Here is a 24753-nt window from a genome sequence, read left to right as displayed (position 1 = left end):
GAGTACTAAAGGGAAAGAAGAATGTGCTTTAGCAATAGTAGTTACATAACAACATGTTCCCAGAACTTTAATTGGTCTATAGTGATTTATTCTCATTATAACATTTAGAGAGGTACTGGCTTCATTAGGTAGCTACTTTTTGAGCTATTTACTCGTAGCTACGGACATAGTCTGGTACTGAAAGGCATGTTTGCTTAAATATATATTGTGCTTATTTTAAATGCAATTAAACAGAGTGAGATGTTTGGTGGCCTAATTATAATATAGCAATATAATATAATAAAGACTGACACAGAAATCCATTTTTCTTAACTGTTCTGGGTTAGAGTATCTCTCAATATGTATGCTGAGTACAAAAATCATCCTATTGCTGCCAAGTCCCACCAAACATTTTTTTTCAAAATGGCTAAGGTGGATTGCTAAGCACATAGCAGTCAGTTCTGCACTTGACATGATTATTTTACATATACTCATCGCAAGAACAAATTTAAGAACTTAACATCGTCTTGATTTTTGGTTTAAGAATTTTCATATACAGTGTTGTTGTAAAATTGAAATTTTATTTTAAACAAGAGCCATGCAAATAACTCAGTTTGAAAAGTTCCATCAAGTTCCTCCCCGAGCACCACTGTTCTCAGATAGACTTAAAGCCACATGATCTCAACAATATGCGTTCCTACCTCCATATATCTGGCAAATCACAATTTTCATGCATGCAGTAGTTAATTTTACAAGATGATGTACACACATTTAGGTTGGTCAAAACCACTCCAGTATTTCAGCTACTCAGTCCTATTGCATTGTGACATGAATGGTTTACTTTCTGAATTAGAAAGGCAATTTATTAGAAATAAATGAGTCTCAGAAGTGTTAGCATAAGGTCTGTTCTTTTTGCAAAATATTCTGTTCTTCTTGCAAAATAGAAAATCATGGTTTTTCGGGTGTTCTTTGGGTGGTCCTTTGACATCATTGCACTTTTTCATCCTTATAAACGCTTTCCTCAAAGGCCCTGTGCCATAGTAATTTTTGTTCAATATAGACTGTGTCCAGCTTCCAGAGCTGCTTAAAGCAGCTCCATTGCCCAAAAGAGGATAAATAGGAGTGAAACTCTCCACCCGCTAGAACTGAGCAGTTTGTGTTCTCAGTATCCGCAGTTTTTGCTAACGTGCTAAAGAAGATGGACTGAACTAAATGAAGTGAAACTGGATGCCTCATGCCACAGCCAGACAGTTGATGTGTGCATGTTTTACCCAATGTCTTCTTTGGTAAAGCAGCATATTTTAACACAGGGTTGAGCCTTACAACCATAGGCATACGCATGGGGTGTGCTGGGTGTGCCCAGGCACACCCTAATGTTTCAAAGGGCCGCCCTGGTGCGCTGGGGAAAGGGCACTGCGCCGGGTTTGCCGCGCATGCTGGGCCAAAAACAGCAGGTCTTAGGACCCCACAGAAACAGGTGGCAGGGAGCAGCATCATCACCCCGCCTCCCAGGCAAGGGAAGTAAGTTTAAACCCCGGGTGGGAAGGTGGGGGGGGAGGGGGAGCAACGCAGCTGGTGTGTGTGTGTGGGGAGGGTTGGATCAGGAGTAGCGCGGCTGGTCCGGGAAGGGCAGGGTCTGGGCCCAGGGGGGCAGCGCGGCTGGTCTGGGAAGGGAGAGGGTCGGGCCCGCAGGCAGCACGACTGGTCCAGCCCGGGGAAGGGGTAGCCTGGGGGCAGCGTGGCTGATCTGGCCCACAGTCGGGGGGCCCGGAGGCAGCACGGCTGGTCCGGGGAGGGAGGGGCTGGGGTCAGGGTCAGCACGGCTGGCCCGGGGTCGGGGGTGGGGGTCAGGTGGGAGGCAGCATGGCTGCCCCCCCAGAGCTGCTTCCCATCCCCCCCTCTTCCTCCCAGCCAACCTGGCGTTCCTCGACCCCACTCCTCCGCCAGCTCTGCTTCCCTCCCTTCCCCCACCCCCTCCAGTCCCTCTCCCTGGTCCATGATCAAGTGTGTCCGGTTTTTTTGGGAGTGGTCTACCTGGTAACCCTACCAGCTGCAGCTCCACAACATGCTCAGGGACAGGGCGTCTCCTCCTCCCCAAGACGTCAGACTCAACTAGAGGCTCCCAGTGAATATTTTTTTCTAGCAGAAGAATAGTTTTCAAGCCACGGGGAAAGCAATATATATATATAAGAACAAGAGGGACTATTAAAGCAGCATGATGAGTGTTTACTAAATTCACAGAAACAACTATTACATATTGTAAAACCAAGCAATGGAAACTCCAGGACAGGGAATTATTTCAATAGCCTTTCATGCTACCTTTTGTATTTCTCTTTTCATCATGTATTTTAATAGCATATATTACATTAATCTGGCTGACAGCTTTAATTACTGCTTTTTAACAACTAGTGCTTGGGAGCACTTCATAGTTTGTGTCATCTTTCTAGTATAGTGGCCAGAAACTTTGCATTTGTGACATTTATTAAAATGTCCCTGTGACGAGGCGGCGAGGATAGCGAGCCCCAACCCCACACTGCGCACTTGGGCGCCGTGGGAGACCGGTGCCGAGACGCTTGAGCAGCTCTGCCGTGCCTGCTCGGCGGCGGCTGCCGATGCAGGCGGGGGCAGGGCGGCCGGGAACGCAAGCCCCAATCCCGCACCCCACACCGGGGGCGCCGCGAAAAAAAGCCGCACAGGAGCCTCCCCGACAGGCCGCCCACGCACTGGCCCGGCCCTCCCCCAGGGGGCATGCGCCGGCGTCCCGGACCAAGGGCGCCCGGTTTAAAAGCCGGGCGGCCAGGACACAGGAGGGGGGAAGAAGCTCCGGTGGTACAGCCAACGGACAACCGCCGAGAACGGCGACGTGGAGGCAGGACCGACGGCAGACCCCGGACGAGCAACCGAGAACCCCCGCGGCCAGAGTGGGTGAGTCACCCCTGCCACCCCGCCGAACCAGACAGACATACGGACCCTAAAGGGTCGGAGGAAGCAGCCCAGGACGGGGTCGGAAACCCCGGGTACCGGTGAGTTGCGGCCGTAGCCCCTCCGGTCGGGCAGCGCGTCTCGGACGCACTCCCTTAGGGTCCTGGGCTGGGACCTGGAGAGGGGGCGGGCCCAGGTCCCCCTCCGCCCCGGTAGGTTACTGGAGGACTACCAAAGAGCAAGATAGCGTAGCCTAATGGCCCCCCCTCCCCGAGAAAGGGGGCTGGAGCGTTACAGTCCCTAACCATTTTCTCTGTCTAGATATGTATACTGTACTAGATCCCCCACCAGGTTCTCTGTGTTGGGGGTTTTCATTTAATAAGTTTGAATGTATTAAAGAGAGATGGTCATATTTTGAATACAGTTATACCAGTGTAAATCCAAAGCAATACTGGGTTAACTGGGATCAGGACTTGGCACTTAACTTGTATCATTGCAAAGATGTGAATTATTCAGATAAATAAATTGAAGGCGTTTCCTCAAAAGGTAATAACTATAAACTACAAAAAACCTAAGAATGAAGCCAAAGACCAAGGCAAAGGCAAGGTATTGTTATTACTATGTGTACAGAAGGGATCCTCAAATAATTATACTGATTTGTCCACTGATTAACCTAACTATGCCTCAAATGTTAAAAAATGACTATATTTTCATAGGAAGAAAAGCTGAAACGGTTTGGAACAAAACAAACAGAACAGTGTGAAAGCATTTGATCCAGCCATGTTTATTGTGGATACGGGAATGACGACAACTAAGTGCAATAACAAATCAGAGTAGCAGACCTGTGTACAATTCTTAAGACTACATCATATCTTCTTATTGTCTGAGACTGCTACATGCCAGTATATTGCAGAATAATTTGAGCTACAGAGTGGTTCAGTGTAATTATCCAAAAGTACTTTATAAACATCAGAAAAATTCCTGTATTAAGTTTTGCTTTGGTATGGGGAAGAAGAAACTGCTTATTAGTACTTCTGGAAAAAAAATAGCTTGAAACTTAACTTTTAAAAGATTTTAAAATTATAACTAAGCTTCCCTGAAGCTGAAGTCTACAGAGTTCTCATTATGTAGAAACTTTAGTGTGAGGATCATCAACTAGAAGCGGTTATTGAAAATAATATACCAAAAAACAAAACGACACAGCATACTTTTGCTAGTGATTTTAAATGTGTGCTCAGGTTATATTTTGTCTTGTGGAAGGAGACTCATTGAAAGAATTGTACTTACAAGCCACAGATGTCTACAGAGAAGCAGTTTTACCATGATATTTTCCCACCCCTCACTAAATGTAAAACTTTCATAAAAGATATGTTTATTCTTGTATTTTCCAGCCTTATCCATAAGTGACGCATCTTTCAGAAGTAATGAATCATCTTGGATGTCATTTGCTTCCTTTCATATCCGACACAAGACTCACATCCAGCTACAATTTCAGCCCATTTTGGCAGATGGTATCCTTTTTTACACTGCCCAACACCTTAGCCCTCGATCAGGTAAGGACATTGAGAAGTTTGTCCACAAGAACTGGGTGTCTCTTAAAAAGGGTGCTTTCTTAAAAAGCAGAAATATAAATGTAAACATAAACAGTAGAAATGTTCAGTCTTCATACTAGTGTTCAACTTCCATTTGAGAGGTTGTGGCTTTTGGACTTTTCAATCAAGCTCATGAAAAGTGGCATAATGTAACAAGTTTGGGGTGAATACAAAGCAAGTATGTAGACTTTTTAAGAAGCACAAGTATGGGAGAACTACTTAATGGAGATGGTCCAACAAATATACATTGAAGAATTTAAATAAACACATTGAAGCCAGTCCCTTAGCTGCTATACTCTTGCATATGCTACAAATGGAGTTATGCCGATTTACATCAACTGAAGATCTGGTCCATTATTGTTAAGACAGCAAAAATAAGGAAATGCAGAAGTTAGCTGAACTGAAGCTAAGAGAAAGTAAATTGACTACAGAGAGCTCATGAAGTTCATGAAGAGTTTAAGCATCTATTATACCTAAAGACGGATCAATGCTGACAACTTTGCTATTGCTAGAAAAAATATTTACCTAAGTAAAACATGAGTCTTGTACTTGCTAGACAGGCAGAATGATAAAATTAGAAGCATCCAAGTACAACTATTTTACTATGTATATAAATATTAGCCGACTTACTTGGCATGGCCCAGGTCCTTCAAGGCTGGAAGCTGGCGGTGTAGGGGGTAGGGATAGCAGCGTGTACTACACAATGAATTGATAAGCCTAAACTTATTGGTTAATCCTGTCGGCTACTAGCTCTGATATAGAGGTGGCAGCACAGAGGGTGAGGGGGGCAGATGGGAGCCAATATGTACGAGGAGCTGGCTTTTAAGCAGCTCTCCATGTATGCTGGCTCCACAAACTCACCTGCTCTGATAGACAGACAGCAGCACAGGATAGCAGGGGCTTCGCTGGGAGTGCAGCCAGAATGCATTTACTGCCAGCCCCACCCCCAGGGACTATGGAATAATTGTGTATCATTAAAATATGATGTGGTTACATGACTATTCAATTACATGCTAACTAACATCCCTCATGTGGGTGCAGGAGTCAGGTCAGGGCCTTGGGGATGTGGGAGGTAGTGCAGGAGGCTGGGAGTAGAGGATGAGAAGGGGCTCAGGGCTGGGGGGTGGAGGAATTCCCATCCAGCATGGCCCTTTTCTCTCTCTCTCCAGACCTCCCCATCTGCCAGGGGCCTTCTCTCTTCCCCCAGATACTTCCTGGCCACCAGGGGTCTTTTCCTTCCCCTCCTCCCAGTGCTATGGCCAAAGGGCAGGAGGAGAGGAAAGGATTTGGGGCAAGGGGGCAACTCACCTAGTGTGCTGGCAGGCAAGATGGCAGAGCCTCAGCCCTACTGGCCACTCCCATAGTGGTATGGCTGCACCCAATGGACACTCTTCAGGACAGCTCCTCCCCTGTGGGCTCACTGCCCCTAGTGGCCACTTTCATAGCATGTCCCACTGAAAAGCGGCCTCTCCCTTTTCATGCTATGGAATACAGTGCTGGGGCTCCTTGTTCTCCTGGTACAACCAAACTCTGACCTTGCTTTAACTTAGAAGAAGGGGAAGCTGCATATCTGATTTGGTGGTCCTAGCTCTTACCATTTAGGATGAATTATTGAACAAATGGACTCAGACAGACAAACTTCTAAAATATATATACACGCACATTTAAACCTTAATAAGTTACAATTATGTTTTACAGGAGTATGGCATAAAAATATATTTGCCAAGTAGTGTACATACATTTTCAAACCTAGTCTTTTAATTGTATATGGAAATTTACTTTATTTATATTTTATATATTTTCATATTTATACTACACTCCTCTAGTGTCTTTCACAATTTTTAGAAAGAAACATTTCATATGACTGCATAAGCTATTAACATTAAAGCATCAGTGATATTTTCCAAACAATACATTACGCAGAAATATGGATTTATGTACTAGAAAATAAAGTTTGTCATATTTTTAGATTCCTTTCTTCAACACCTAAAAGATTTTAGAATTTTTAAATGTATTCAGCCATGTGCACAAATTTTACCACTTTCTCATTCCCTGCACAAATGTCTTCATATCAGGTGAGACTGATATGGGCATCAGGTAATAGCAGCTCCTGTACAAATTATGACTCCAATATAGAAAAGTGGTTTCAAAGAAAACAGATGGCATAATGTGTAACACAAACTTTTTGGGGGGAAGGGGGGGCATGCTAAGAATTTTTATAATTGGCATCTTTTGTAAGTTTATAATTAAAAAACTGTCTGGGATTCTACATGAATATTTCCTCCCATTCAAATCAGATAATTTCACGTGTCAAAAGATCTCAGAAAAATAGAGAAAAGAAAAAAAAATCCAAACTTTAAATCGTTCCAAAGAAATTTAAAAAAAATTCTCAAGGCCATGATAGCAGCTGGTAAAGACAGATATTAACTATCCCTTTGGAAGGATGAGAGGAAGTGAGCTAAGAGATTCTACTGACTTTTTAAAATTAGGCTGCATCTGGTTTGCCATTAGTGATAATATTTAGTCTGTACAGGACAGAACTTTTCTTAAAACCAACATCCCAAGCCATGCAAATTTAATTTCAAATGTTTTTCTCAAAAAATACTTTTCCTTTTTCTGAATAAAGTTGCTCTCTATGGAGCAACTTAATTGCTTTACAGCTTTCATACCACCTATTCTCACTGCACTGAAGTTGGGAAGAGTTTAGAAAAAGCTAATCTTGCAAGCTCTTTACATATCCCTTCATATAATCCCATCAAATCCAGACAGAATTAGACTAATGAAAGACTCAGAAGTATTCTTAGCAGCCAACAGATGTGGAAGGGCTTTCTTTTGCAGATTAGTTTACACAGTGCTTTATATAATGCCTTTTCTTTTTATCTAGTTACGTAAGATTTAATAAATGACTTGGTTGTATAAGGCACAAGACATTTTTCTAAAATTCCTAGTCTAATGGGGAATAATTGAAAAGCTTCTCTTTTCTAGTCTTCTCTCTCACTACAATGGACTGTTCTTGAAAAGAAATCACCTCTGACTTCACAACTAATTTAGAGATGATTGTGACACATAGGCTGTCTCACTGGCACAATTGTATAAGGGCTGTTATTACCAGAAGCAAATGCTGCACAGGAACAAGCAAACTCCCTGCCTCTCATGTTAAAATGATAGTGGGGGAGAAAATATCCATGAGGTTTTTCTTGTAAAGTTTTCTTCCCTTTTTATTCCCTCACTAGAAAGGATCTGATTTACTATCAGACAGCCCGGGCAGGGTCTGGCCAACTAAGCCTATGAGTCTCCTGAATGGATCGGCAGAAAGTCATGCCTATCTGCATAGAGGTTTTGTGCTCCACTGTTGGCTTCATGGTTCCTGCGCGCCCTTCCTCTGAAAGTTCAACTGTCCCATGGCCATCCTTTTATGGCTGGGTAAGACAGGGAAAAATTGAAACATTCTGACAATATCCTTTTAGCTATCCGCACCTCCTACAAGGCAGTAATGCACCGACTATCTCCCTGTCGTTGTGCTTTCTGCAGGTGATTCAGCATTGCAGTATGGCCCCAGCACTTGGCTACACTGTCTTGTGCACTCTTTGAGATGATTCTGCATTCACACACTTATGGGTAATGCACTGTCTGATGCAACCTAACAGTAGAACCTTCCCCGAGCAGTTTCATTTTATAGCACATATCTCTGATCCCTCCTGTTAATGCCTCCCAATGTTCTGGGATTGAACAAAGGGTCCTGTGCCTTCTACTGCCTCAGCTCTTTTCACTGTTCATCCAGATAAATGATACTATAACACTGAGAAAGGAGGTGAATGAAATGTGAATATGCAGTGTCATCTCAAGGAACTTATTAAAAGTGACCTTCATTTCTTTGAGTGGTCTCTGCATACTCTCAACTTAATGGTAGTTTGAAAAGCAGTGCAGGAAACTGAAAAGAGTTCTAATTATATAACAACTGAAGCCCCATGATACCAAATCTAACATCCATTCTTCAAGCCAAAATCCAAACCATATTGTTTTGTAAAGAAACGGATTAACTTCCAAGTAGCAGCCTTACAGAGTTCCCCAAAGGAACATGGTTTAGGCGATAAAAGACAATACCACTGACCTAGGAGAACGAGATTTTACAATAGTGAGCACAGGGAGTGCAGCTAAGTTGTAACATTCAATAAAAATGTTGTTTAAACCAAATGGAAATAATCTGAGCAGATATAATGTGACCTGTATGATTCTGAATACAAGAAACAAGTAACCAAGAGGACTTCCTAAAACCTTTACTTCTAGTTAAATAATACACTAAAACCTTTCTAGTATCTAAAGTATCTAGTAGTCTCCTTTATTAGAATGGAGTTTTGGGGAAAATACTGGTAAATCAATTGGTCTGATTGGTATGAAACTAGATACCACTTTTGGCAAAACACTAAAATCAGGTGCAAGATCCACCCTTTGTATTTATGAAAAATTGAAAATGGCAGATCAGTGAACTGTATGTCTTGATGACTCACTCTTCAGGCTCATACAATCATAATGTTGGAAGAGACCCAAGGTGGTCAGCAAGACCAAACCCTTGCTAAAAGCAGGACCAACCCCAATTAAATCATCCCAGACAGGGCTTTATTAAGCTTGGTCTTAAAAACCTTTAGGGATGGAGATTACACCTCCTCTATAGGTAACCCATTCCTGTGCTCTACCACCCTCCCAGTGCAACAGATTTTCTTAATATCCAATCTAGACCTCCTTCACTGCTCCTCACTCTATCACCTGTCACAACTGAGAACATCCTCTCTCCATTCTCTTTGGAACTCACACTCTCCCTGCTTCACGCAGCTGCTATCAAATACCCCCCTCAGTCTTCTCTTCTGCAGACTAAATAAGCCCAAATCCCTCAGCCTCTCCTCGTAAGTCATGTGCTCCAGCCCCCTAATCATTTTTGGTACTCACCACTGGACTCTCTCCAATGTGTCCACATCCTTTCTTTAATGGGGGCCCCCAAAATTGGATGCAATACTCCAGATATGGCCTCACCAATGCGAAATAGAGGGGAATAATAACTTCCCTAGATCTGCTGGTAATGCTCCTACTAACGCACCCCAATATGCTGTTAGCCTTCTTGGTTACAAGGGAACGCTGTTGACTCATCCAGTTTCTCATTCACTGTCATCCCAGGCCTTTTACTACCGAATTAGTGCTTAGTCAGTCCCTAGTCTATGGCTGTGCTTGGGATTCTTCTGTCCCAAATGCAGGACTCTGGCACTTGTCCTTGTTGAATTTCATCAGATTTCTTTTGGCTCAAGCTTCCATTTTGTCTAGGTCACTCTGGACTATCCTTGCCCTCCAGCATATCTATCTCTCCCCCTGGCTTAGTGTCATCTGCGAACTTGCTGAGGGTGCAATCCAGATCATTAATTAAGATGCTGAACAAAACCAGCCCCAAAACCGACCCTTGGGGCACACCACTTGAAACCAACCACCAATCAGACCTCAAGCTATTGATCACTACTCACTAAGCCTGACAATCTAGCCAGCTTTCTATCTACTTTACAGAACATTTATCCAATCCATGCTTCCTTAACTTGCTAGCACAAATACTGTTGGAGACACTAATGAAAGGTTTGTTAAAGTCAAGGTATGTTAAAGGCAAGGTAAGTGAAAGTGGGAGGGATAGCTCAGTGGTTTGTGCACTGGACTGCTAAACCCAGGGTTGTGAGTTCAATCCTTGCAGAGGCCATTGGGGGGGAGGGGATTGTCAGGGATGGCACTTGGTCCTGCTGTGAAGGCAGAGGACTGGACTTGATGACCTTTCAAAGGTCCCTTCCAGTTCTAGGAGATAGGCAATCTCCATTTTTTTTTTTTAAATTCACCACCATCCCAATATCCACAGAGCCAGTTACCTCATCATAGAAGCTAATCAGATTGGCCAGGCACGATTTGCCCTTGATGAATCTATGTTGACTATTCTTGATCACTTTCCTCTCTTCCAAGTGCTTCAAAATGGATTCCTTCAGGATCCTCTCCATAATTTTTCTAGGGACTAAGGTGAAGCCAATCAGTCTGTAGTTCCTTGGATTGTCCTCCTTCCCTTTTTTAAAGATTTTTTTAAAGGCACTGCATTTGCCTTTTTCCATTTGTCCAGGACCTCCCCAATTGCCACAAGTTTGAGAAGATAATGGCCAGTGGCTCTGCAATCACATCAGCCAATTCCCTCAACATCCTTGGCTGTATTACATTTGGCCCCATGGATTTGCGTATGTCCAACTTTTCTAAATAGTTCTTAAGCTGTCCTTTCTCTACGGAGGGCTACCCACCTCTTTCCCATACTATGCTGCCTCGTGTAATAGTCTGGGAGCTGATATTGTCTGTGAAGACAGAAACCAAAATAAAAAAGCATTGAGTACTTCCACTTATCCCAAATTATCTGTCACCCATTTACCTACCTTATTCAGTAAAGGTCCCACACCTTCCCTGACCACCCTCTTATTGCTAACATGCCAGTAGAAACCTTTCTTGTTACCCTTCCCATCCCTTACTAGCTGCATTTCCAATTGTGCTATGGCCTTCCTGATAATTCCCTTGCATGCTCAAGCAATATATTTATATTCTTCCTTATTTGTCCAAGTTTACACTTCTCGTAAGTTTCCTGTGTTCAAGCTCACCAAGGATTTCAGTGTTAAACCAAGCTGACCGCCTACCATATTTGCTTTTCTTACTGCACATGGGGATGATTTGTTCCTTTTAACCATGTCATGCACAAATAATTATCTTTCATCAAAGAATAATACAGTGAAGGAGCTGCCAAAATAACTATTAAGGAAGGGATGTCAGGTATGTGTGTGATGTTATCCGGCATCACCACAGGGGGCACTACAGCCATCCTGACAGGTACGACTAAGTAAAAGTCTTCTGACAATCGTGTACATGGCACCTGTACACACATATACGGGAATGCACATGAGCAATCGCTCAAAGAAGAATACGCAGCATAAGCTTACACAGCTTACTCCTTGTAGGCCATTGGTTTGAATTCAGTCTAAGGCAGGAGGGACAAATGCCATTACTCCATGATAGCATGAAAAAGTTTTGTCATCCTAGTCTGGATTTTTTTTTAATGTACATTACTATAACAAGATTAGCAGAGTCAGAAGAGGGCAAAGATTGAGTGAGCATGTAGAGACAGTCATACCTTTGCAGCCTTAGTGTGTGAATACTGATTTTCACCTTGAATAGTCATACTTGTGCTCATCAGGTTAATATGCTAAAAATAGAATGGAAGTACAAGTTGAGGAACAAGATAGCCACCTCAAGTACAGGGCCACCTGAGAGCCTACTCACAACTGGTGACAGTGAGCCTAGCCCCTTGCTCATGCAAATATGTCTTCTTGTAGTGGGAATCACCCCCCCATTTGCAATGTAGATAAACTTAGTAGGACTGCCTCTAAGTGTAAGAGCCATGTAGCAGAGTAGGGAAACGAAACACTTAACTCTAGTAATACGCGCTCTGCTTCACTTTTTATTTTTTCAGTCCCCACATCATTCTTCAAATGCTAGAATCATAGTAAAGGAGCAAATGACCAAATGCGAACTGGTGACAGGCCAAATGTAAATTTTATATTCACCTAAATGTGACCTGCAAACCTTCTAAAATTGTTTGCCTCCAGTTCAGAGATGGGCAACCTTCGTTAGTGAGAGGACTGGAGGAATGACTCTCCATCATAGTGGGCTGCAAGACTGTCATAACCAAAATGGTCTCCCAGGATACAGTAGTTTTCATAGAACACTAGAACTGAAAGGGACCTCAAGAGGTCGAGTCTAGTCCCCTGCCCTCATGGCAGGACCAAGCACTAGACCATCCTCAAACAGATGTCTATCTAACTTGCTCTTAAATATCTCCAGAGATGGAGATTCCACAACCTCCCTAGGCAATTTAGTCCAGTGTTCAGCCACCTTGACAGTTAGTAACTTTTTCCTAATGTCCAACCTAAACCTCCCTTGCTGTAGTTCAAGCCCACTGCTGCTTGTCCTATCCTCAGAGTCCAAGGACAACAATTTTTCTCCATCCTTCTTGTGACACCCTTTTAGATACTTGAAGGCTGCTATCATGTCCCCTCTGAGTCATCTCTTTTCTAAACTAAACAAGCCCAATTTTTTCAGCCTTCCGTCATAGCTCATGTACTCTAGACCTTTAATCCTTCTTGTTGCTATTCTGGACCTTATCCAATTTCTCCACATCCTTCTTGAAATGTGGTGCCCAGAACTGGACACAATACTCCAACTGAGACCTAATCAGTGCAGAGGAGAGTGGAAGAATGACTTCTTGTGTCATGCTCACAACACTCCTGTTAATGCATCCCAGAATCATGTTTTGCTTTTTTTGCAACAGTGTCACACAGTTGACTCATATTTAGCTTGTGGTCCACTACGACCTCTAGATCTCTTTCTGCAGTACTCCTTCCTAGACAGTTGCTTCCCATTTTGCTAACTGCACTTGCATATCTAGAATTTGTGAGGTGTGCTGATTGAACCATAGTAATGCTCTGAACCATAGTAACTGAAAGAATTGAACCATAGTTAAAAGACTGAACCATAGTAATGGATGCAGGAGGGTGGGAATGGCTCTCAGTCAATGTTGTGTGCAATCAGCATGCACCTCTCTTCCCGTGTCCTTCTTTTACCTCTGAGTCACTTTAGTAACACCAGTAGGGAAAAAAGTTACATAGGAGGAAGCCAATAGAATCTGCCAAGCCTACTAATAGTAAACAAAATGTCTTGTGGACCACACACAGAACCCCAATGGGCCACATATGGTCTGCAGGCCACAGGTTGCCCACCACTCCTACAGTTCAATGTAGTTCAATTTAATAGTTCCAGTTACCCCTCACACTACTATTTATGCTATTGCTTTATAGTCTAACAAAAAAATGTAGAGGGTGCTGCCTAGTCAGCTGTATTTTTGCTACATCCTATAAAGTTTAAAAAGATTTAGGAAAAGTTCTATTATTGTAGCAGCAGTTAGATGTTCACGTTGAATAACAAGTGGATCAAATTTTATCTTTTTTTTTATAATACAAGTTATTTAAAGGCCAGCAAATACAAGCCAGGATATTTCCAGGACTTAAGCACTGTTACCTCAGATCACTAGACATGGTAGCACGTACATTCTTTACTTACCATAGGGTACCATAAGTATTAAAAATAACTATCTAACAGCAAACACTAAACTATCTAAGTTTAAGTACCACCAATATACCTGCCACTCTAAAATATGATGTACCCAAATCCTGGCCAACTTGTAATCAAAGTATATTTACAGTGTAGCAACCACGAAGGTGTGGCGACATTTAGAAATCCCACAAAGCCAAACCAGTTACGCTTTATACAGCTGTACTACATACAACAGATGCACAATTTCCTATGGCTTCAGGGCAAGCTCCTTATAACTGCTGCATTATCCACTGCTCCACTATCCTCCCTGTTTTAATTTGTAGGCTATTAAAGCCATCCACATAAATGCTGACCCAGTAGCCACTCTCCATCCTCTCTCACCCCCATTTCCCTCTGTAGTGTCAAGTTCTGAGCTGGTGGAGAGCCCACTTTCCTCCCATGTCATGTGGGGTGCTGAGATCAGCCTTGTGGGACTATTCGGCCAATAATCACTATGATGGCCACTGCAAAGAGTGCATTTAAAAAATGTTTTAACTCACAATCGGAATTTCTTTTAGAAATATGAGAGTGAGAATGTGAAGACCAGAAGTTGCTTCTTGAGGCATCAACAACACACTCATAAAAAAAATTGTTAGGAATACACATATTCATTGGGAGAACATTATCTTAAGCCATTCATTCCATGACCCATCACTTATATCACAGCAATGATAACTGTGTTGAATGCTAATCAATAACTTTGCAATGAAACAAATTATTTTGAGCCCAAATACCACTCCTGGCTGCCTTTACTCCCTGGGCATACAGTATAAGGAAAGAGACAGGCCCCTCATCTTCTATACCCTTGAACCTATAACATGACACTGTGGATTTATCCATAGTATCACAGGTGGCTGTGGGGTAAGGTTTGTGGCCTGTTGCTGTATAACACTATAAATCCAGTGCAAAAGGTTGAAGAGAGGCTAAAAGATTAAATTGAAAACCTCCAGATTCAGGCACGATTTGGAATTGCTGACCCTCCACTAGCTGAGCCTACCTTTTCCATCAGTTCCCCTTTGATATGGATTGCCCACTTCATTATTTCCACTGTTTTCCATGCATAGCGCCAGACTCCTTATTGCCTCTTGGTTGTTTAAATTTGTGACCACAGTCATATTGGTATATTGAACCAGGACATGGCTTCCCGTTGGGTGGGCTGGCACTTTCACAGAGCTGACATGAATGCCTGTGAAGGTTTAGGGTGTGAACCTTTTCATTCTCACTCCAGAGCTCCTGAGTTGTTTTGGTCTCTAAGCTGGCTCTCCAGCCCTCCAAGCAGGCATTAGTTAAGAGAACTATGGGATCTGGAAGGTAGATGAGCATACCTTTGCAATTATATTTATTAGGTGAACTTAAAGGAGTTGAGCACCTGTGCCCAAACCAGTACTTGATCTTTCACACATTCGAAGGAGTGGTCCTACACCTCTAGTGTGAATGCTTGAAGATCTCTATGCATAATACTAGGATTTCTAGCAATTCCGTGCACTGTACTATGGTACATCTCTCCTGCAGCTGTAGAGCAAGAAAATAAATTCCTGGCTAGAACTAAAGAATTTTTTTTTGGTGCTAAAGATGAAGCCATGATCTGAAGGAGATTCAGTGTTCAAGACGTGGCCAGGGATTTCCCCACACTAAATTTCAACTGAAACATTGATATAAACCTTAAAAACATAAATAGTATATGATAATACTACCTGAAAAAGTATAAGAAGTTTGAAAAGTATGAACAAAGACTAGCTCTTTCACACAACTGCTGTTTTTATGACAAATGTTGGTATATTCATTTCAGGAATGTTGGCCAATCTTATAATTTCAAATTATGATTTATAAACAGGGTCTCAATGAGCTTTTCATAGCTAGTGATGAGCCAGGGAGGGGGAAAGACTTTTGGACCAGCCTGTATTTACATGAGCTCGCCATCTCTGCCTAGGTATCCAGTAGGAAGAGATCTTCTGCCCATGTAATAAATTTTGGCTGGTGTTGGGTTACATAGTTTACATTGAGTTACATTTTAGTATTGACTACAGGGGTCATGAAACGTTATCTTTATTATGTGAGTGACGGCAGTAGAACTGTACTTAGCCTGTCCTGATTGAGGACATCTTTGTTGCTTAATTTTTCCCAGGGCTGAGCCCTGGCACCTCTAGGCTTGGCAGTTCATAGCTTCAGGACAGCTGGGCTTATGTTATGACCCATGAAAGTTAAAAACTAGCTTGATTCCTGGTACCTCTTTCATTAGAAATAAAACACTGGTCACCCTCAACTGAACCGTACTTGCTAAGCAAGGAGTTTGGATGGTAGATCCCAGTGTTGGCGGGAGAGGAGTTTTGCTTGGTAGTACGGCTGGGCCTAAGTCATGGGCTCTATTTGACTTGACTTTCCATACCCCTAATAACTTTAGTTGCCCTTCTCTGTACCTTTTCCAACTCTAATATCTTTTTTCATATGGAACAACCAGAACTGCTTGCAGTATTCAAGATGTGAGCATACAATGGTTTATATCAGTGGTCCCCAACCTTTAGAGGCTCCCGGGCGCCTGGGGGCGGGGCCACTCATGTGCCGGGCGCCTGGGGGTGGGGCCGCACGTCCTGGGGCACGCCAGGGGCAGGGATGCCCTTGCACCCGGCGCTGGCATGTCCGCCGGGTCCGCCCGAGCCGCGTGCCTGGGGCCAACACCAGCGCCCACGTGCCCTGGGGCTGGGGCCGCCCGAACGCCGTGCACCAGGCACCGGTGTGTGTCATGCGCCTGGGGCCAGCGCCTCCAGTGCGCCACACGCCGGGGGGGGGGGGGGGGGGCGCGGCCCAGGTTGTCAGCGGGTGCGCACAAATGTCCCGGTGGGCGCCATGGCGCCCGCGGGCACCGTGTTGGGGACCACTGGTTTACATAATAAAAGTGGAACAGCTTAGATTACCAGACAGATCAGCAAAGCCAATGCTGACAATCTATGTGAAAAGGTTACAAAGCATCCATCCTGTGGACTTCATCAGCACACAGAAAGCCTTGTAAGCTAGTCATTGTCAAAGTCTATTTCAGAAGTACTGTTACTTCTGAAGGCTGTTAAAAACGCTGGATACAGTGTATTCAAAAAACCATACCTGTCACATCATAGTCTCTTTAAGCAAGGGATGTTACACACTACAAACTGGAGGCTAGTGTTAAGTGCATTGCTATTTGTTAATCTTCAAGTTGGACACCGATTCTGACCAAGACCAGCAAATGCTTTTTTTTTTTTTTTTTTTGGCAAGAAACTCACTTGGCTGGTCAGAAGCAAGCAGTGCAAGATTAAGAGATTCAACCAGTTGGAAAAGTGAAGAATTCTCACCACATTCAGAACACATGCATGCATGGCTGATGAACGAACCAATGCAAATGGATTTCAGTTATTAAGTCATTGTATGCATTATCTTGATGGCAGTAGTAGGCCAGTAGATGAATTTCTAGATTATATAAAATATACATCAACTGTATCTGACAACCCACGTTTTAGAAGAGTTAAATGCTTGCAAACTGATCCCCAAAGAGATGTCTCTTGCACATCTAATGGAGATACAAATGTCTCTGGAAGACAGTAGGAAGTGAAAACTTTGTTTAGAGGAAAATGTAACTCTAAACTCTCCTATACACACTGCAGATGCCATCTACTCCAACAAACACCAATGCAAGCTGCAGAATTTTGAAAGGGCACTTAAAAAGCTACCAATTTACTTGTTTTGATTATACTCTTTTTTTCCAGCAAGAGTCCAAAAAGACTGACTGTCTTGGAAAATAGTGAAGATGCACAGGGACTGAAGTTAAAATTAGTCTAATCTGGGAAAACTCGCTGACTTTTTCATGAACGATAATAGGTTGCTGTTTTAAAATTACTGCACTCATTATTGGCTTCGGAAATTACCTACCAAGATGAGACTTATCTAAATAGTGAGGCTGATGGACTACTTTTGCTACTAAGTTTGGAGAACACAATCACTATTCTCTCTTGTAAGTATATAATTGAAAATACTTGGGGCATTAAACAGTGCAATACAGGCATCTGCTACAACAGTAGTACATCTCTGTCCAGCAATGAAAACTACACTTGGATCAATCAGATATCTATTGAAAATATACTGGAAGAAGCAAAGACTTCAATTCAGAATTTGACTAATTAGGGCATTTCTATTAACTCCTTAAATGATTCTTAGAAATTTCTAACACCAGCTTCCAAATTCTCTCGACCTCTATGTAGCTTTTACAAAATGCCTGTCTTATAAAACACTGACAATTGAGGAGAATGAGGCACCACCTGCAATTGAGCTGCTATGTGATCAGGACAGACTAGAGCATTTGAACACAGAATGGAACAGAATATGATAAACAAATGAAGATTTGAATTTAACGTCTTCATCATCACTAGTAGATCAACCCAATTTTTGTGCTGTGTTTCTTGGGATCAGAAAAGCTGGAATTCATCTATTTCTAGTCCCAGTCATAACAACTATGAAGAGTTGAGTATGCGTTTTCCTCATGCTATAGATTTTTGTGTTCTGAAAATAGTCATCTTCTGTGTGATCATGAGTGTATCTTGAGGGACTGGAAGTACAGGACACACAAGAAGCCACCAAAAACTAATACAGCATTATTAACAGCAGACATCTGAGATTTCAAATGGCTCCGATGCCTCTCCTCCCACCCCCCATATACTTCTGTACCAATGAAAAAGATGGAATAGAACCCAGAGAATCTTGCATGGGAAGGAACACTATCATCCCCATCTATAGATGACAGATATATTTGGATTGAGGTGAGGAGGCTTCTAAGCCCTTTTTAAGAGTGGCCTATATCTTTCTATCCAGAAAGTATTCTTTTGAGGAAAGAACCACTTCCCTAGTGAGTGATGCCACAGTGGCACCCATCTTCAGTAGCTCAGCAACAGTGCCCTTTGGTTCTTAATGTCACAGAGCCCGAGGACACTCTTAGCAGACTCACTGTATTCATCCCTACTTAATTCCTCAAAGAAGGAAGAAAGGAGTAATTGCAACGTCAGGAGAAGATTTTGAGAGGAGAAATTTACACTGACACTCACTCTTAAGAACCTGCTCAGGTTTCATAGCTAGACCACCCCCCCCCCCCCCCCAAATCAGTGGGTGAGAGGAAAGACAACTCAGAACATGTGACTTTTTTTTCCTGGTTTTTCTTTAGATTTTCATGGTTTATTTGATCTGTTTTGCAGGCTTTGGGAGTGTAGCTTTCATGAGGTCCTATGAAACTTGTCTTCTTTAGGGTCCGAAGCCATCTTGAGAGTTCGGTCTCTGAATCCTCCCACGCTGGGCCCCATTCCCCCTGAGAGCAGAGAACCCAATATCAGACTCTTTCTGGTCAGCTTGGGAGCAAGGGAGGCTGATTAGAAACCCTGTTTCTTTCCCCAGAGTACTCAGGACCCATTTTAAAATTGGGATGGGAAGGCTCACTTTTGAAGGGGTGCCATGGATCATACTCCAAGTCAAATGGTCAGGGTCCTCCTTGCTTCTGGAGTCTATTTCAGTTCTGTACTGGTGTGCCTGGTCCATTTTTCCCCTGCTGGAGTGGCAACTGCTTTAGTGAGGAGGGGACCACAACCTCCTGGCCTTGTAGTTGTACTTGTAGTTCTAAGACTTATCAGAGTTGGGGGAAAATGGCAGAACAACTCACTGTCTTCTGAGCCTAAGAATGCTGCCTTATATATAGAAAACCACGTGGTGCTTTCTTGACTGCTCTGCCAAACCTTTAAAGGGCAGAAGAGCTGGCAGGAAGATGCTGTAGTGGAGGCTCAGGGAAAGTTAAACCCTTGAGGAGTTAACCAATCTGGAGAGGAGGAATAATAAGAACACTACTCCCTACTGCCTAAAATACTGTGAAGAAAAATTAAAACAAAAGAGTAAGGGTGGGAGCAAAAGAAACCATCGTCTGCTGGTGTGCAGGCAGATAATCTGGCAGCAAGCAGGAGCAGAAGCTATACAGTACCAAAACACAGATCTGCTTCCATGAACTGCAGAGAGAAGAGAAGCCCAGAATTGCCATGGCCAGAAGTGTCATCATGCTGAGCTGCAGAAACAGAAAGGTATCTTCACTGAAACTAACAATCAAGCAAAAGCATTAAACACTCATGTTTTATCATATCACTATATTATTCCAGGTTTACTGTGGAAAAAGGCGTGAAATGTATACACACCATAGCTTTCTATATTATTGTGCAATTTTCACATAAGGCTTTTCAAAATGTGTATTCTCACCCAAAGAGGAGATGGTATTTGCATAGCACATGTTGGGCAAGATTAGAAGTACAGTGAATAAAGACATCAAACTATGAAGCCATATTCTCACATCTGATTTAAAATAAAACACATTCATGAGGAAGATCTTGAGATTCCTGTATCAATCAACATACAGTGAAGCACTAGATTTAAACAGAACATTTAATTTTAAAGCATGGTAGGTGAAGTAATTCACCTTCTCTCAAACTGACCTTGCATGTCATGACTTGCACATTCACAGCTACATGAACTGTTCCATGAGACTGAGGTGAAACTCTACCTCATCTCCTGCAGCTTTATGAAAGCAATTTGTTAAAAACAAATTCATATCTACTGTAACTCCATTGAAGTCAAAGCATTACTCCTGGGGATATACTGCATGTGACCTACTCAAAGTAACTCAAAGAATCGGACTTAGTTTCTCTAGCAGCTAAATTAGTCATTTATTTTATCCTAGTGAACTATGGCAGGTGATTTCATTTTTAAGCATGAATCTCAATCAACACACTGTATTTAATTTTAATGTAAATTTTACATTGCATTTTAATGTCATTTTTACTGATGAAAGACTGCTATCAAACAGTCTTCCCCCAATGTCATTTATATTTACTACAGATAAGAAAAAAGTTACATTAAAGGAAAATTAAAGTTGCCAAGTCAAGCACTCAAATGTTAGGAAATGCACATATTAAGGTTAACTTTCCAGCCTTGATTTATTCCCATTGTGCACATACATGATAGTCCTTAATTTTACAACTACATTTTTTCTGCAGGAACTGTGCCTCAACCCAAACTGAATAAACAGTGCTGTAATTTCTTCTCTTGTCCCGCAACTCAATTCCTGCCCATTTCTCCCCCTTCCTTTTACTCTTCCCCCATCTCCTGCTCCCTTGTTCCCCCCACATACACACCCAGTTCTTCCCCCTTATAATTTCAAATCAGGCTGTTCTTTCCACTCCACACTGCCAGGATGTAGCAGAAACACAGAAAGCAAAGGCGAGAAGGTGTCTCTACTTAATCCCTCTACCTAAGGCCGAAGTCGTCCCAGGGAGATGCAAATGTAAGGAAAGTCTCGATTAGCACCTGAAGCCCTTGGACGAGGCACACTCAGGTGCTCTGGGGATGGAACATGCACAAACTGGTTACAGACAAAAAGGCATAATGCATGTTCAGTCAGACAATTTTCAGGAAATTTAGAAGATAATTTCTAGCAAGCCTCTACTGAACATTTTTAAATTGAAATTTTTCTGAGACTTATTTTATCCTGGCCAAATCTGGACAATTTTTCACAGGGACTGTACGATGCATGTTGTAGATATGAGGGTGTTTCTTGTTTCAATCCCCCCTTCCATCCTGCCAAATTTAAAGTCCCCTTTCCAAAGTGTGGCAACAACAGAGCTTCTCTACCAGTTGTAAGGCTTTAACACACACAAAACCCACATTTTTGCTAATCTCATTCTCAGAAATAGGTGAAATAGCTTTAAAAAAAGTGAGGTACACACCCAACATGGAAAATGATAGCTTGAATGGTTTAAGTCTGGCAAAATTACAAGCAACTAAAAGAGGGTATTAAAACAAAGTGTCAGGTAACCTTAACAATATGAGTTAACATCTATCTAAATAGATAGATATAAACTACCTCAAATTAAAATGTATTTAACATCAAGTAATTTATTTCCACAGGTGATTTTCTATGTATATCCTTAGTAAATGGATATGTGCAGCTACGCTACAGCCTTGGCGACAAGACGGTCATCTTACAGTCTCTTCAAAACATACATACAAATGGAAGTACATGGCATTTCCTTAAAGCAGGAAGAGTAGGTAATGAAGGTTACCTGGATCTGGATGGTGTCATCATTACCCAGAAAGCCAGTGCTGGAATGACTGCCCTAGACATAAAGACAGATTTCTATGTTGGAGGAGTGTCATCCTTAAATCTTGTCAATTCAATGGCAACAGAGAATGAACCCACTGGTTTCAGCGGGTGCATACGTGAAATTATCATAAACAACAGGGAACTAAAACTCACTGACAGAGATCCTACTGATGGTGCCAATGTAGGTGATTGTGATGGAACTGTTTGTGGATATACAGTGTGCAAAAATAATGGTAAATGTCAAATTCAAAACTCAAGCTTTTCTTGCTCTTGTCCACAATCCTGGACAGGGAACACATGTGAACAGTCTGTTTACTGTTCAAACAATAGGTGTCTGCACCAGGCTCTTTGTATTCCTGATCCCATTATATTTTCATACAGTTGTGCATGTACACTAGGATGGTCAGGCTCATACTGTGACAATGAAACCTCATTCTCAACTGCAAGATTTGCAGGTAATTCATACATAAAATACATGGATCCTCATTATGAAGAGAGAGACCTCAAACTTACAAGTGTATCTTTAAATTTTACTACCAGTCAGAGTGAAGGCTTAATTTTATGGATGGGAAAAGCTGAAGATGAAGACAATGATTTCCTTGCAATTGGTCTTACTAATGGGACCTTGAAAGTTGTGGTTAATCTTGGAGAAAGAATCTCTGTCCCTTTAATTTATAGTAAACGTTCCCTTTGCTGCAAGAAATGGCATTTTATTACCATAGCTCAAAACCAGACTTCTGTTAAAGTGTTCCTTGATGAGTATCTGATTCTCTTTGATGATATTGACCCACAAAGAAAATACATTGCTCTAAACTATGGAGGCATTTGCTATTTTGGTGGGTTTGAACTTGACAGAAAAATAAGCATAGTCACTTTAGGGCTTTTTAGTCATCCTCTGGTCGGTAAAATTAAAGATGTGGTACTCTTTCAAGATTCTAAAAAGATTCCATTAAGTAAAGCAGAAGGCTACAATGTTTATGATGGAGACAGGGATTAATTGAAAAAAAAATAAGTTTAAAAAAATCCTCACATACAGATGTGCAGGTTTATGTTCCAGTCTCAACTGGCTAGTAGTATTAGATAGAGACTCCTTTTAAGTAACAAGCTTAATGGTATTATGCACGCATGTTAATTGCTTGCTACTATAAACTATCTTTTTATATGGCTGGAAAATAAAAAATGGTCAAATTTACTAATGGGCTACTAATCTCATTTCTAGATAGTTTGAAAACAGAAAACTGATTTTTATAGATTCTGCCTGAAATTGTTTTGTACTCAAACTGATAGTTTACAAGAATGCAAATCTAGCGTTAAAAACATTTGAACCTTATGAGAACAAAAATATTTACTCTTTTACACCTACCACTTTAAATTTTGAAAATTAAAGAACTTGGAAATGTACTTTAATTTCTCTTTTACTATGATGATATAGGTTATGTCTTTAAGATGAAAGTTAACATGCAAAAAGCACCACTGCTTAAAAAAAGGCACTAGAGATTTTTTTCAACATTTCCTAAGTAGACTTACATAAAAAGCACATTTTCTTTTTAAAAGACAGCAGCCAAATTTTAAAAAGCTCATCATCCAAATTACTCATTTAAGCACTGATCTATATAGGAAATTCACACAGAAGTTAGTGTTAAATAACTACAGCATGAATTTAAAGTGCAATAGCTCTTCTGCGCTGATTCCACTTGTAGAGACACTATTTTGCACGAATGTGTCGTCAAAGCTAGAGGTGCAGTTTTCAGCTGGAAGCCTTTTCTACAAGACACCGGCAAAGCATATTAGAGGGTTGTGATCTGTAGGAGCTCTAACATGTCACACTAACTACCCTTCTGACATTTTCTAAAATATACCTCTTCTACTTCTTGAACCCTTATATTCCGAGTTTGTGTTAAAACAGCCCTGCTTCAAACGGGAATACATTGATATAAATGAGGTACTAGAATGAACCACAAGGGGCAATCAAGAGTGGCATGTTAATGCCCTTTACAAATCATCTTTGGCGAGCTTTTCTGCATTATGTTGACAAAGCCTTAAAGGTATATAATGCAGGGAAAGCTCAGAATAGCTCTAGGAGTGGACACCCTTAATCTGTGTTAGAATGCCTTTGGAAGTGGATTAAATAAAAATGCACACTCATAAGTATGTCCACACTGGAGCTGGAAGAAATAATTTCTCCCTTGATTATACATGGTTAGGCTTGTTTCCATCCAGCAAGTGTGCCAAAACAGATGTGTAACTGTGACAGCACAAGTAATATGAGAAGCTAGCCACTTGAGCACGTTACCATCTTGGTTGGCATCATGCTTGGAGTCCATGTATTAGCCTAATGGTGGGCAATAATTTTTGATGGAGGGCTACTCCAAGATTTTGGAATATGGTCAAGGGCCTCACTATTCTATGATATTAATGGAGGAAGTGCAGAGTCTGGGATGGAGGTTGAGTGCAGAAGGAAGCTTGGGGTAAGGGCTTGGGGGCGCACAAGGGCATGTGGGATCTGGAAGGGGGCAATTGTGACCAGGGGAGGGAATTGGGGTGCAGGAGTTTGGGTTGTGACTTGGGGTAGGCAATTGGGGTGCAGAATCTGGGAGGGGATATGGGTTCAGGAGGAGGCAGAGGGTTTGGCTTATGTGGGGTGGCAGCGGGTTGCAGGGAGGGAGGGAGGCAGAGGCGGTGGTGCCAGAGGCAAGCTCTAACCCAGAGACTTTCCTGGGTGACTCCCAGCCCGCAAGCCAGCACATTTCTCAGGCAGGCTCCTTGCCTGCCCCATCCCTGTGTCTGAACGTGCCCCCATGTGCATCTCTGAATAAGAGCCTGAGGGGAGGAGGAAGTAATTCTTTGCACACTGCCTGTTCTTCAAACAGACAGCTCCCATTGTCCAGAAACTGGCCAATGGGATTGTGC

The 24753-nt window shown here is 42.2% G+C and overlaps 1 protein-coding gene across 1 annotated transcript in view; it reads left to right on the top strand.

The window, feature by feature from the left end:
* The window catches only part of EYS (eyes shut homolog), a 72309-nt gene extending 49469 nt beyond the window's left edge, over nucleotides 1-22840 (top strand). Inside the window, exons 5-6 of the mRNA XM_025190966.2 lie at nucleotides 4293-4454; nucleotides 21648-22840. Coding sequence (XP_025046751.2) covers nucleotides 4293-4454; nucleotides 21648-22840 — 1355 coding nt within the window. The remainder of the gene's footprint in view (nucleotides 1-4292; nucleotides 4455-21647) is intronic.
* Nucleotides 22841-24753: the final 1913 nt, after the last annotated feature.

Source organism: Pelodiscus sinensis, chromosome 3 (genome assembly GCF_049634645.1).
Source record: "Pelodiscus sinensis isolate JC-2024 chromosome 3, ASM4963464v1, whole genome shotgun sequence".
NCBI classification, from domain to species: Eukaryota; Metazoa; Chordata; order Testudines; family Trionychidae; genus Pelodiscus; species Pelodiscus sinensis.
The sequence above is the reverse complement of the archived record's forward strand: the minus strand, read 5'-3'. Positions and strand labels throughout refer to the sequence as shown.